At 27.3% G+C, this 15,528-nt stretch overlaps 1 protein-coding gene across 2 annotated transcripts in view; it reads left to right on the forward strand.

The window, feature by feature from the left end:
• The window catches only part of LOC129913215 (putative uncharacterized protein DDB_G0286901), a 57,871-nt gene that overhangs the window by 6,280 nt on the left and 36,063 nt on the right, over nt 1-15,528 (forward strand). For both annotated transcript variants that reach the window (XM_055991778.1, XM_055991784.1), the window contains exons 2-3: nt 9,559-9,712; nt 9,825-10,190. In XM_055991778.1, coding sequence (XP_055847753.1) covers nt 9,559-9,712; nt 9,825-10,190 — 520 coding nt within the window. The remainder of the gene's footprint in view (nt 1-9,558; nt 9,713-9,824; nt 10,191-15,528) is intronic.

Consider the following 15,528-nt stretch of genomic DNA (forward strand, 5'->3'; position numbering starts at 1 on the left):
AAATACTTGGCTTTTAAATTGCATAATTTTTTTTGTAAGCTTTTAAAATAAAAAAATTAATATAATGAGAAAATAAAAAAAGGTATTTTTTTAAGCTTTTTCTTGTAAATTATGATTGATTGATGAAGAGAAATATCAAAATTGGTTCACCTGGTCCAAAGTTATGAGGTAACAAACATTAAAAAAAATTCAGCCGAATTGATAACCTCCTCCTTTTTGGAAGTCAGTTAATAATTTAAATCCCCCAGAATCAATATGCCAAAAATGTGTTAAATGTGATTAAGTTTTACATTTACGCAGGTATCATTACTAAATCGTTAATCATGCAAACTCCTTACGTGTTACTGGTGAATTTGGAATTACTCAGTATTAATTTTCAACAGTTGGCATTTTTTGTAGGTATGTTTAAATTTAAAAAATAAAAAAAAAATAAACAACAATATTAAGTCCATATTTTTCACCTAGACGATCCCCTAAAATGGATTCGAACGGTGTGCAATGTCTTTTTAACCTACACTCAATTTTCTTTCAATATAATATTTGTATTACTTCCACGTTTTCTCATTGTAATTTAGAATGCTAAATTGACTACAAAGTGCTTCGGTAAAATACGCACAAAAAAAAACCCATAAGTAGATTCTTTTCATTACTTTGAAAAATGCAAATTATTCTTATTAATAAATAATTATGTTACAAGCATTTTCGATTTCTTTTTTAAAATATTATTTCTGCTCTGATGGAATAAATAACTTTCAGCAATTTTGTTCTTAGCGTTTGGTATTTAAGAACTACTGAAATATTCCTGAATGTATCTTTTTAATAATAATTTAATAAAATTATAAAGTCAGTTTTTTTTGTTGGTATTATTGGCAAAGGGAATACTTTCTGACTTATCATAAAAAAAAAATAATTTTATTAAATAAAATGAGCTTAAAGTGTTTGCATGTTAGTTTCAGCTGATTCCTTTATAGATTTTGATATGTTAATTGAAATTTATTAACTCAAGCAGTGATGCTAAATTAACTGACGTCATCACTCATTCTTCTTCAAAACGGATATATTTACTTAACCTCTATGTATGAGTTAGTATAATAAATTTGTTCTGTTCTGAATGCAAAACTTGCAGATATAGTGCAAAAATATGTATTTATTGCCATGTTTGAGTATGAGTACGTGTATGAAGGTAGAGGGAACTCTTATTATGGACAGAGTCAAAAGCGGAAATAAATAATTTATTTGAACAATTCAAGGGATTCATTATTAATTTTTTTTTATGGTGGTTATTTGTCAACTGGTCCACAAAAATTCTTTTCTTAACTCAAAGAATGAAATATAAATTTATACTCAAGAACTTTTTCAATAGGGTTTTACATTTTATTCAGAATATAAAAAAATCTATTAGTTTAATGCAATTTTGAAGTACATATTTGCATTGAGGAAAATTGTCTTAATCCTGTCTTAAACTTCCCAACAAATCCCGTTTGGCCTGTCTTGATAAAGAATGTGCTCAATTATTGGATTTTTATTTTTCCGGGTTACGTTAAGCTTCAACCTAAAGAATGCTTCAAATGTTTGATATCACGTTTTTTGTGTTTACTGCAAAAATCAAATACTTTATCAGTCCTAACTTATTCTGAATTAAGCTAGTAAAAATGCAATGTATGTCTTTTTTTTACAATGCAAATAATCAAGCAAAGCAAACAATATTTCAATTGCTTAAATTGATGTCAAATTGATATAATAAAGGATACAAATCTTGTTGAGAATGTTTTCAAAACTTATGCAGCATTAACGTAAGGTCCATTTAAATTACCAAATCAATTTGTAAAATTCCATCATAAAAAGCTAACTCAATTTAATTCAAAAATTTACTTTACAATGAGAATAAGAGTTATCTTATCTATTAGAATATCTTTATTGAAATAAATCATCACACACATGCAATGGTAGAATTAATTCAATGAGATTTTTTTTGTTTTTGATTCAGAATGTTCTTGACTTTCCTAATAACACAACCAGTAAAATAATCTGATGAGTAATGATAATTTATATGTAATTATTCAATAACCAAATTATTCATTAATTAACTTTATAATATACGACGAGTGCCAAAGCTAATGTCATCTCTGAACAAAAATTATAAATTAATGATGTAACCTTTTTTTAGTAATTATTGCTAAAATGCATTCGGTTGTAAAATTCCTTTCCGTAAGAATATTACGTTTACGTTATTATAAATTTTAAAGGAAAATTACAAATCACGAAATTAAAGATATCATACTTTTGTATCTTCCATCAAATGATACATCTACAACTTGTTTCTTTTAGAGATATGTAGTAGAGTAACTAAAGCAAATTATTAGGGAACCCGGCCGAACAGCTTAGATTTTGATGATTTTTTTTTCAAACGTAGGTAATTAAGATAAAACGAAACACTTAAAACCTTAAAATAATTTTCATGAAATAAACTATGAATTAAAGATACATTCAGAGTAGCCAAAACCTCTTTAGCAATGGTTATAAAAAAAGGTCTTGTATTGGGTAATAAATAGAAACTTTTTTTTGACAAAAACAAAAAAATGTAAAATGGCGGAAGCGCATTTCAATCAAAAAGGGTCGTTTATGGTAGAAGAATCGAGGGGATCTGTATGACAAAACACAAATATATAATTATATAATTTTAGCTCTTCCAACCGAAGATGGTCTTTTTTTGAAAAGAAAACAAAAATCGCCTACTTTTCTAAAACATCTCTAGAGTCTACGATTATATCGTTTTTTTTTTTATGGAATTTTAAGGTTTTTTTCTTGAAAACGAGTGAAGCACATTAAGAAAAGTTCTATAAAAACACATCTATTGACACTTTTCTTTTGTATCTATTTCTAGTGTATCTATTCCTTGGAAAAGAATTAATCGATCTTATTGAATTATTAGAATTGGTTCTTGTTAGCAAATATCGTAGAAATCATAGTCGTTCGGTTTATACCTTCACGTACATTTCAATTATGAATGGTAGGCAAAACTCATGACGTCAAAGAATTCTGTTGTCACTGGCCAACAATTTTCAACTTTTTAAAATTTTCCAGAGAGATTTATATCAAATTTTATAGATTTTCAGTTCAGTAAGCTCAAAAATAATATTGGTTTTTTTCTAGCAGCTCTAGTTTTTGAAATATTTAATTTTTCACATTTGGGGAAAAAATATTCATACTAATTTTTAAGTTTTTCTTATTTTGAGGGTTTATTAAAGTTTCCAGAAAAAAATTATATTAAACTCAATGTATTTGGGGTCAGTAAAACTAAAAATCACATTCATTTTTTTCTAGGAGCTCTATTTTTTTTTTAGTGTTTTCCATATTTTGGGGGTAATTTCGTACTTATTTTAAAGTTACGCTTATTTTAACTGTTTGTTAACATTTTCTAGAAATTTTCTAAGTGAACCCCATCACTAAGCCTAAAAATCACACTGGTTGCTTACTAGGAGCTCTATTTTTTTTTTTAGATATTTTAATTTTCACATTTTTGGGGTAATTTCATACTATTTTTTTAGATTTCATTATTACAAGCGTTTCAAAAGTTTTGTTGGAAAAATTTGTTTCGAATGTAATGTATTTCGGTTCAGTAAGTAAAATAAATATACAAAAAAAAATTTTTTTTCATAAAAAAAATTTAACAAAACAAAATTGTATGAATTTCTATGAATTTTCATGTATGAATAATTTAAAAACTTGAACTGCTAGAAAAAAACTAATGTCATTTTTGGAATCAGCACCCTAAACTTAGTAAGAAATGATAAACAACGGTCTGGAAAATTTTAGTGTGTTGGGCAGTACCTATTATCTTTTGAGGCAGTAATAATTTAACTTTCAGTTTTAATAGGGAAAAATATAACTAACGTGTTTTTATAGTTTGCTGAAAATATTTGCTTCGAAAAACAGATATATATGTTGCACAAAGTATACGAATATATGCTTTGAATTTTTTTTTCGCATAGAACTATAGACTTTAATCAACAATGTGTAAACAAAAATGTTACTCATACGCCACAGTGACCGCGTTTAAGAACAAACTTGAAAAATGATACAATATTTGGCAACAAATTGACTGTGTTATGGCAAAACCTGAAACTGGGTTTGCATATTCATGACAGACTAATAAAAATTGCTAAAAATGTACTTGAAACACATGCACAATCCAAGACTTCTTCTAATTCACTGGTCTGCAAATTTTAACTTTTCTTTTCTCCTTCAAATATTTTTTTGATATTATGAAAGATTAGACTTTCCTGAATCTAAATCTGGTTTCAGAAAAATTCTATCAGGTACCATTTTTGTAAAAATGATTTTTGAAAAATGTGGGTATTTTCTAAAAAATCAACCTTTTATTTATTTGAACTCGTGCAAAATTAAAACTATTTGTAGCATTGAGCTCAAATTTGGAGGACTTATTCCTCGTAATATGGCCTATTGAATAAAATATGACACCAAATATGTCCTTTTACATTAATGTTTTCTCATATTTTAAAATATCGAAATCCTTTACTTTTTAGTAAATCCTACAGGAACAAAAACACCTTAATTAAGGAAAATTTAAAATATCAACGCTCATTATATTTAAAAAGTCAAATATGTAAAGAAAACCATAATAAAATACATTAAACAAAATTTTTACGTGTTTTGTAATTTTATATACTATTTATCTATTTAGAAATATCTTATTTGTAATAAACCATTCGATAAACTGCCTTGTAAAGCTTCAGATTTGTTTCTACTAGAAACAAAAGTATACTTTTCTTATAGTTTTTTATGTGCTGAGTTAGAATCCGAGGTCAAAAAAATTCTATCACGTGAGGATTTTAAGATATTCGCATTAAAGTATCACAAAATCAAGTTTTTTCTTAGAAAATCTCAATAAAAACTACTATATCTCACAAACCAGAGCCGACCGAATTTTTTTGAGTTTGGATTCAAAATCAGCACACTAAAGTCCATTAGAAAAGTATATTTTTGTTCTAGGGAGAAAGATATATTAATTTTTAGAGATCATTTTTTTTATGATAAGATATGCCAAACCTACTAAACTTACTTAAATTAAGATATCTCGGAGAAGAAAAGAGATATTGAGAAGATTGAAACTGAATTTGAAAGAAAAAAATAAGTTCTTTTATAAACCGTAACAATTTTAATTGAAAAATATTACATTATGCCAAAATATTTCTTCGAAAACAGCAAAAAAAATGGGTTTTTGAGATTTTCTAACGGGAATATCTAAAAAACGTGACGTGCTAGATCAATTCTGACTTTGGATTCGGAATCAGCATACAAAAATCCAAATTCTTTCTGGGGGAGTATCGAAAAAACTGACAAGTTTTAAACTTGTATGTAGAATTCGATCTTTTTAGGTTCTGCAATAAAAACACCTGTTAGTTGTTATTAAACTTATATTGTTTGTATGGCAGTGAAATGGTTTTTTTTTTATCTTGTTAACCTTCACCTTTTTGATTTGACTTATTTTGTTTACTCTATATTAAATGTTTGTTTTACCAATATTTACTGATGTTGGAATACTTCTGTTTCCGTGTACGTAATGATTGTTTTTTGTATTAAAATAAAGAAAAAAAAATTATACAGCCCACAATAATACCTTTCAACCACACATCAAGGCTGTTCTGTCAAGTTTTGATTTCAATTTCTATCAAATTTCAAGACAAATTACAGCATGTCACACGTTGCACATGTAAGCCAGTGCTTAAGAAGTTCTATGTGAAAAATAGACATTTACTAATTGATAAATTGGATAGATTTGTGACTCGAATTATCAAATCAAACCACAAAAACTTGTTTAATTTAACCAACAAAAGAGTTGGAAAAAATCATAAAAAAAAAATTCATTTAGCACCTAGAGCTAAGAATGCAACACCATTTTTTCTTAAATGCAATTGAAATTGCGCGTAACATTAAAAATACTATATGGAATTCTCAGAAAGAACATTTTCACACTTGTAAACAAAATAACAAATCAAAAATATTTACAAATACTTATCTAAGATGACAGATGAGAGCGGGATGCTGGCTGATGCGATCTGTCTAGAGGTCGGTCTCACTGCTTTTGTAATCAATCAAGTGATAAGTTTTTTTCTTGCTTTTCTTTGTTTTCATTTATTTATGAAATAATAAACTCGTTTTGCTCAAAGGGAAAATACAAGCAAAAAAAGTTAAGATTTGAAAGCTTTCAATGGAGCTTATGAGAAGATATTGGAGGCGTAGGTAGGTACTATTGATGACGTAGCTTAGTAATATAACTAACATACTATACTGAGTTGGAAATCGACACTTGGAAAACCAGATGAACTTAAACCCACGTGGATTAAATTAGTTACTGTTTTGTTTTTGTTTTTAATTTTTCAAGGGGAACTGAATGACCTTTTTAACTACACGTGTGCACAGTTTCTAAAACAACTATAAATGTTTACATAATTATGGAATATGTACTTTTTTTTATTAAAGTTGTCAATAATTTTAATTCGAAATAAAAATTACTTAAATTTTATATTTAACCCTCTGTCGGCACACGGGTGCGAATTTGGCAGGACAAAAATGAAAGGTGTTCACAAAAAAGTGTCTTTTTAAGAGTGAAAATACCTTTCTTTGAAATTGTGAATACAATATTCGAATTCCTCGGAAAATTCTACATCAATTTTATATATGATTCTCTATAAAATAGTGAGACAGAAAAAAGTTCTAGCGACATGAAAAAGTATACACCAAATTCGCAAAAAAGTGGTGTGCCTACAGAGGGTTAACATTCATGCGAAGGGCCTTTAAATATCAGTTGTTCAAGCCTGGTACGCTGCTCGCGCTAAATTTTAGCTGAGATAAAATTCCCATACAAGTTATCGATAACTTGTATGGGATCCATTTTATCTCGGCTAAAAATTTTCGATAATTTGTATGGGAGCTAAAATTTAGCGCGAGCAGCGTACCAGGCTTCAGAAAAAAACATTCAAGTTGACAAGTAGTTTTAAAGTTTTCAAAATTTCTGCAGCAAATTTCTCAAAAATGGACCTTATTTCGCTTTTGAAAAGAGAAATATAACCAATTTTTAGCACTTGGTTTTATTTCACTTTGATAGATTGAAAATGGGGTAAAATTGTCTCTCCGCTTTTAGTATAAAGATTTTTGCTTAGTTTCATAAAAAGGATCTTCGAACAACAAATTAATGATTATTTGAACGTTGGTCTTATTTTATTTGGCCTTAGTTAATAGCACGTCTCTTCATTGTTTCTTTCCTATGCAGCTAAGAATAAAAGGATTATTGATTTATTATTACAATAATGTGCACTTACTTTCATGATCTTGAAACACTCAATAATGAAAAAGCACATCCTAATATTTTTTTATGAAAAACATCATGGGCTATAAAATTAGTTTAAAATATATTTCAAAACTGCATTCTTGAAGAGTTAAGAATAAAAAACTGTTACTTTTGATTTTATAAAAATAAAATTCTTTTTTTTAATTATAGCTCTGAAAAATGAAAACTGAATAGCGATATGTAAAAAACACATATAATATACACACACATGCTATGAAAATTTGTTTATATAATACTGACCTTTTGACGAAAATAGAAAAAAAAAACGATATTTTCTATATATACCACTCTTTCGAGCGCACTTTCTTTAAAACGATAAGTGTTACTAAAGCATTCCCTCAGCTATTTTGTGGAAAACTTTTTAGTGTATGATATATGTAAGTTAAAATATAATATGTAAAAAAAACTCATGTTTTAGAAACTAGGTACAAAAATTCGCAATTTTTGAATTTTGACCAAATCAAAAAAAAAAAAAAATTTTCTTTTTGAGAGACAAAGAAGCACATTATCTACCAGTTTTTCAAAGACAACTTTTCGATAGGGCTCATCGTTTAAGAGTAATAGGCAAAAAATCGATATTTTCGACATTTGACACATTTTAAGACCACGATATCTTCCAAGCAATATGTCGTAGAAAAAAACAAAACCTACAAGACATCCATATACTTTTTTTTAGATAGCTTCTCCCGTTTCAAAGTTAGAAAATAAAAACCTACATTTTCGACATAAAAACTTGAATAACTTTTTATGCACACATGGGACTTTTTGAGACTTTTGACATTTTACTTAAATCGACATTTATATGCTCTGTACCAATTTTCAGCTCTATGCGAATTATTTCTGGGTTGAATGTCTATTTTGACCGGACTATTTTTTGAACTTAGATTTTATTTTTCCTGGTCTGGACTGTTTACATAGTCATATAAAAACTAAGATAATAAGTCGACAAGTAGAAAGAGTAAGTAGAAGAATAAGTCGACAACAAAATTGAAAATTTTTTTTATTAAAGTGTGTCAAAATCTGATCCAGGGAAAGTCGATGAATATGTAAAACTAGTATAGGGCTGAATTATTAAAGGTTCAAATCAGAAAGTTAAAAAAAAATTTCACCGCTCTCGATTAGAACTGTTTTTATGTACCGTTTACTGTCATTCCGTATGAAAGCGTTCGATCGGAATTGCTGTCTCATTTTAGATTTTGCTTAAACTTTGTAGGGATGTTCTCTAGGACTGTAAGGAAGCAAATCCATGATGATTAAATTTTATGTTGCGTGGTTTCCCCGCTACCCGCTTTCAAACTTTTGGAAAACGTCAGTTTCATGTTACTATAGTTTTGCGTGTTGCGTCTATTGAATATATCTTTTTGTTTGAAATGGCATTTCAAAGCTTAAGAAAATTAATTTTTTAATAAATTTTAAAAAATTACGTAATAATTATCCCTGAATTAAAAACAATTTTTGAAAAACTGGTAATTTTACTGGTTTTTCATGGTTTTTGACTGGCTCCAGAACCTTGGCTATTATATATAGGAGGCTTATACTTACCTAATATTAAATATAGATGTTTTTCAACAAAATAAATCTAAAATTAACACGATATCTTCAATAGACACCAAACTATAGTAACATGAAAATGACGTTTTGCAAAAGTTCAAATGCTGATAGCGGGGAAACCACGCAACTTAAAATTAAATCGTCATGGATTTGCTTCCTTACAGTCCTGGAGAACATCCCTACAAAGTTTGAGCAAAATCTAAAATGAGACAGCAATTTCGAATGACAGTAAACGGTCCATAAAACTGTTGTAATCGAGAGCGGTGAAATTTTGTTTTTTAACTTTCTTATTTGACCCTTTAATAATACAGTCCTATACTCGTTTTGCAAATTCATCGACTTTCCCTGGATTCCGAGGTATAAAGTCAATTTGACTCCACCATTCAACTAATATATTTACGTTTCATATCACCGAATTTTCGTTGGACTTTTATTCGTCAGGTTCATTTGTACCTAAGAGAACTTTGTACTGAACAGAATATAATTCAACAGCTTTTTTAAATATTGATGCATTAAAATAATTGTTTATTTCTCTATCAATTTAAAAAAAATATAGTTATTTACAAAAGATCTTTTTGCATTAAGTTCTTCCTTTAACAACTTTTAATGTATATTTCATTTTAATCTATTTGCAGCATTTAACACATAGCAACAATAATAACAATAGCAACAACAATCGCAACTACAACAATTTCGCAGCAAATCAAACACAAAATGCATTTAATAATGATTATGATCAGGTGATCAATTTTGTTGATTCCCCACCAAATTCTGAAGAATCGTGGACAGGTATAAGAAAGATTTTATACAATGAAATATTATATATTGATTTTTTAGAAAATATTAAACAATTGATCAATCAGAAAAATCTAACTAAAGATTTTGTATTATATTTTTTAAGATGAACAACATCAACAACAACAAACACAGCAACAACAACAACAACAGCAGCAACAAAACGGCAAAATTCCAACTGCAGGACCAAGAATAATTGATGTTCAAACTATTTTTGGACAACAACAGCAGCAGCAACAACAACAACAACAAGCTGCAGCAGCAGTTGCACAGCGTAAAAGGCGAATGGACTGGAATCCCCTTGAAATCAATCAAAATGGTAACAGTGGAACCGATTCACAATCAACTGCAGCTAAGATTCCAAATTTGACAAACGGCAACGCCAACAATAACAATAACAACAACAATACCACTAACAACACCATCAATAAAGAAAAAGAAAAGAAAAAGATCTCAAATGGAAATGGTAGTGGTGAGTAGCTTATTTGTGATATTATATCTAACACACCAAACCTTATAAGAATTTTATTTGCATTTAATGAGGAAAAGACCATATTACAAAACCTTCTTTCAAAGCTAATCAAAACTCTATTAAAAAAAGTCAGAAAGTCTAGATAAAAGAAAACCCTTGATGCATTAAAAACATAAAATTATGGATCTTAAATTTTTTTCTTTCATAATTTGGACACAAGTTTATGAGACGCAATAAATTGGAAAGTTAATTGACCCTTCGAATGGATCAACTACATTAGGGCTTTGGAGTGTTATTTTCTTTTTGATTTTATAATATGCAAATAAGTTAAAGCTTTTTATATAAATGATGGTTTTGTTTTCTTTTGATGGTATTTGCTTTAAGAAAAAGGTGGTGAGTTTAAACGATAAATCATCTGAAACAAGCTAAGTTTTTGATTAGGATAAAAATGATTTCCGCGTTTTAAAAAAATCACCCCACAAAATATAAGCCTATTCTTGCCTCTCTGTTAAAATAAAAGTTAGCCTTGCATTCAATTAAGTGAAGTCAATTGGAAGGTCTTCAAAATTTATACACAAACTATTTATGTGATGGAACTATTAAGGACTTTTCTCCAGTGTTTGGTCCTTCTTTCACCCCCGTGGACTTTTTTTCTTTATAATTTTCTCATGTATTTAGTATTTACATAGGCAAAAATTAAACCTTTCAACCCAATATTACTTAAAAAAAAATCGTAGCATTCATTTGTAGCATTCCAAAATCATAAAAACTCTTTTAACTTAAACTCAAAAAGGAAGCGAAAAAAATAAAATGCATGGCTGGATAGCACGTACTTACTCTTATGATAAAAGTTACTCAAATGTTAAAGCTTTTTATATACCTAACAAAATTAGGGAAAATTATAATTCGATTTTTTAGGGAATTTCATTATACATAGTACCTTCCTATTTAAAAAAATAAAATCTGTTTTTATAATTATGATCTTTTATACAATATGCGAATTTTTAGAAAAAACTGAAAATCGTTAGAGTTGTTTTTTTTTTTAATATTATTTATTTATGTATAAAAATTTTCTAATATTTTTCAAAAAAAAATTGGTACCTATTTCATTTTTAAGAAAATTTTATTTATAAAAACGAAATTTCGATAAAATATATCAAACCGTTTTCAAAAAATTGATATTTCAAAACAAAAAAAAAAAAATAAAATTGAAATATTTATTTAAAAATCTAAAATTTTTTTTCTCCTCTAATCAACCACAACTGGTAAATTCAAGGTAAAAATAAATAGCTCATAAGTAGTTTAGGCTTTGCCTGGAGGTACATAGAGATGGACAGACATACAGAATTGAGGAACCCACTTTTTTGGCATTTTCCACACCGAAAAAAAAAACCAATATCAATTTAACATTTTTTAAATATCAAATTAACATTTTTTAAATATCAGCCAAAAATGCTCTATAAAATGTGTTTTATGATATTTAAAATGTCAAAACAACATTTTTATTATCAGGATGATATTTAAATGTCACATTTTGGAAATTTTTTTTTGATATTTTATTATCATTTTTTCATATCAATTTCTCATTCCAAATTATTGAAAAATATTAAATAAAAAATTCTTAATGTGTACTAATTTAAAGGCGCTTTGTGTTTTTTCGAAGTAAAATGTATGATTTACTGAGAAAATTTGATCGGCACTAAGATTTTACTTCACATAGTTTGGGAGAAAATAACAAAACAATTATATCACCTATAATAGAAAAAATAATATCACCATTATTTTGTAAAGAATATTCCCTTTCAGTAATGTTTTGAAAAAAAGAAAGAAAATTCTTAAAATAATAAAAATAATAAAAATGAAAAGGAAAGAAATAGGTTTCATTATAATAAATTAAAACGTAAAATCTAGTCAACATTGATATTTTAATTGTCAAAGTGAAATTTTCACTATCCACTTAAACTTAAAAAAATGTCAAAATGATATTTTAATTGTCAAAGAGAAATTTTCACTATTCCAATTGAAATTAAAAAATGTCAAAATGATATGATAAAATATCAAAATTGATATTTTAATTGTTGGACGACTTTTGTCACTGAAAAATGTTAATTTGATAGCTGTTATTATCAAATTTATTTTTCGGTGCATCATCGTAATGTCGTGTCTGATATGGCGAGATTGAATTTTTTTTTCGAATCCTAAACTTGCCCTATATTACCTACATAAATATTGCGAGTAGAAATGCATTATAAGTTCTTCATCTTAGGATTTCTGTTTTTTTTTTTGTTTGTGGTGCTGACTTTCAAAAAGTCTGGTATTTTATAAAGTGCATTCCCAAAATCACCATGTTAATTAATCGCCAGCGTTTAAATTATTGAAACTTTTTCATCAAGTACAATTAACACCTTTATATTTGTCTTTTTTTGGTTTTCTTCTAATTAAATGCACCAATGGATGTACACACAAGTATTGTTTTTTTTTTTCGAAAGCCATAAATATCAACAGTCCTAAATATTCATTAACACATTTAACTATAAGGTTTTGAAGAAAGAATTTTTATGAGACATACATGAATGTGTATTTTTTTTCAATCTAGCCTTCATTAATTTACAATTTAATATAATTAATTTTTATCATAGCTAATTCAATATTTAATAAAAGTGCTACCGTCGTACTTGAAAGTTTTTAAAACTTAAATTAAAATTTATCAATTTGTTATAATTCAAATGAAGTATGTACTCATCAACGACGTCAAATCACTATCAACATTGCAATGTCAGGTAGACCGACAGGCAGTGAAATTAAAACTATTTTTTTACAAATAAATTAGTTTTTTTTTAGTCAGACACTTGTAAGGACTTTTATCTTACATACTTTTCTGATACTTTTGCTAAAAATACCTTTATCGAAAATATTTTTAATAATTCAAGTTAAAGCAAACATGTTTTTCATTTGATAAAATCAAGAATATTTAAAAAAAAATTCAAGTAATTCATAAGTTTGTAGTCAACTTGGATACGATTCTTTGCTGAAGAGTTAATGCCGTTGCTTTAATGATAATCAGATCACGTCAATAGTAATCAGAAGTGCGTATGTGCATATAAAATTTTAATCAGAATACCATGACATGGAAATGAAATGAAAAAATTAAATGTAAACTAGTTTAGAAAGTCTTTCTAAACCAAAATAATCAAGAAACCGGTGATAAAATTTGACATTCATTTTGAGTAGGCATAATTTTGTTTACAGACAAAAGACATGTATTGGTTTCGCAAGAAGAAATAGAGATCCATAGAAGATTTTATTGAAATGAAAATGCATATTTATAACTGTCTTACAAATATTTGTCTAATTCACAGAAGTATAATATAAATAAAATGCATGAAAGAGTTGTACGTACTAGATTTTTTAGTTCAAAGTACCTTAAAGTGAGCTAACCATTTAAAGTTTTAACTTTTGGAGGAACAAATAATTTTGTTTTCAATTTTTTTTTTTATTCAATTTGAATGAAGAATATCCAAGAAGATAATAATAATAAGAACATAGAAATACCTATATAGCGGCCCGGCTGTATGGCACATTTAATTTTTAAAATAAAAACAATTATTAACACTGACATAATTAGGCCTTTTGATGATGAAAACCCAGTGCTTCACATGAAGGGATTATATTTGACAGTAATAAAACACAGTTTTACACTGCTTAAATACAAGATTCAAAAAGATTAGTGGTATTTTTCATGATATTTTGATTATTCAACACATTTTAGAAGTTGTAATTTGGAGTTTTGTATTTTTTTTTTGTTTTATCAATTTATTTACCTCTATTTTCTAAAAACTATTCTCATTATGATATCGTTCATCCTAAATCCCGAAACTATTTTTTTATTTTATAAAATGTTTCAAACGAAAATAGATTTACTATTTTCTAAGTTTGAAAATATTTCTTGCATTTAGTGGTTTTATGGTTTAAATTAATGATAAAAAGTAATTTTAAATACAAAATGCATGCAATAAAACCACTGCTAAACACTAAATTTAATTATCTACAAAAAATTACTTAATAAAAATTTTCAAATTCGGCTTTCTTTTCAAGTTATAGAAAAAAACTCAAAAAGTAACAGAAAAAGTCGAAAATATTGATCGTTACCAAAATGGTCATAGAGAGAAAATTATCATTTTAAAATTTATAAATATAAAACTATGAGGATTTAAATAAATTTAAAACTATGAGGATTCCAAAAATTTTTTTTTCAGAAATTTTCTTTAAAAACTCGATTTTTGTAAAATGTTTTAATACATTGCACTTAAACATCTGGAGTTACCCACAAAAGCTGTTCTAGTGTTTGTTGCCTATTTACTCAGCTTCCAGGCGCCGGTTTTTCTGTTCAGATTATTCGTTTATTACTCAAGATATAGCCCGAATACTAAGTAGGCTGGAAAAAACAACGACAAAAAACTTTGAAAAATCATATCTCGAAAACCTATGCATAAATATTTTTTTAGATAAGATTTTCGAGTTTCAGGGCTCATCTATACGAAAAGTATAACGGCACTTGGTGTCCAAAATTTTTATATTTTTTTGTAAACTAGTGTTATTAACACTGACATAATTAGGCCTTTTTTGAAAAGATTATTTCTATTGATAGGGGAGAGTGGGGCAGTTTTGAACACTTTTTGCTTTCGCCACTGCTTGAACGAAATATGTTCGTTTTCTTGATCTGTAAAGTGTACTAACATTGAACAGTAACATTGAACTTTGATTTCAAAGAACATTTGGTTAGTTAAACAAATTATTTATATTGAATTTTTTTGTTTTAAAAATAAAGGCTCTTATGTTCAAAAGTGCCCCATGTATGGGGCAGTTTTGAACATTGAAGGGGCACTTTTGAACAGCAGTATTAGTTTCGTTGTAATGAATAAATAATACTTAATTTTTTAATAGTTTTTTAATAAGAACATAGAAAAACTCCAAATTGATTATTATGTCATATTCAATTAACCAAAAAATAATAAAAACTCAAAAGAAATAACATTAAAATTTAAACTATAGTTATCAGTTCATCACATTTATAAGTTCAAAAGAAAAACAAAAACCAAGAAAAATTCATTTAAAATATATCTTAGAAAAATGGTAATCATACCATTTATGCTTCTCAGAGTAATATAGATTTATTTTTAATATATATAGATATATTTCTAGACATTAAATCCAAATGTTAACAAAGCGGATGTTCTTCATGTACTAGGAGCATTTATTGGTGTAGGTAGCTTGACTTTAATTTCTATAACGCTTTAGCGGTATATAATCGAGTTCTCATCGAGAAGAGTCTAGCAGA

Source organism: Episyrphus balteatus, chromosome 1, assembly GCF_945859705.1.
Source record: "Episyrphus balteatus chromosome 1, idEpiBalt1.1, whole genome shotgun sequence".
Taxonomy (NCBI): domain Eukaryota; kingdom Metazoa; phylum Arthropoda; class Insecta; order Diptera; family Syrphidae; genus Episyrphus; species Episyrphus balteatus.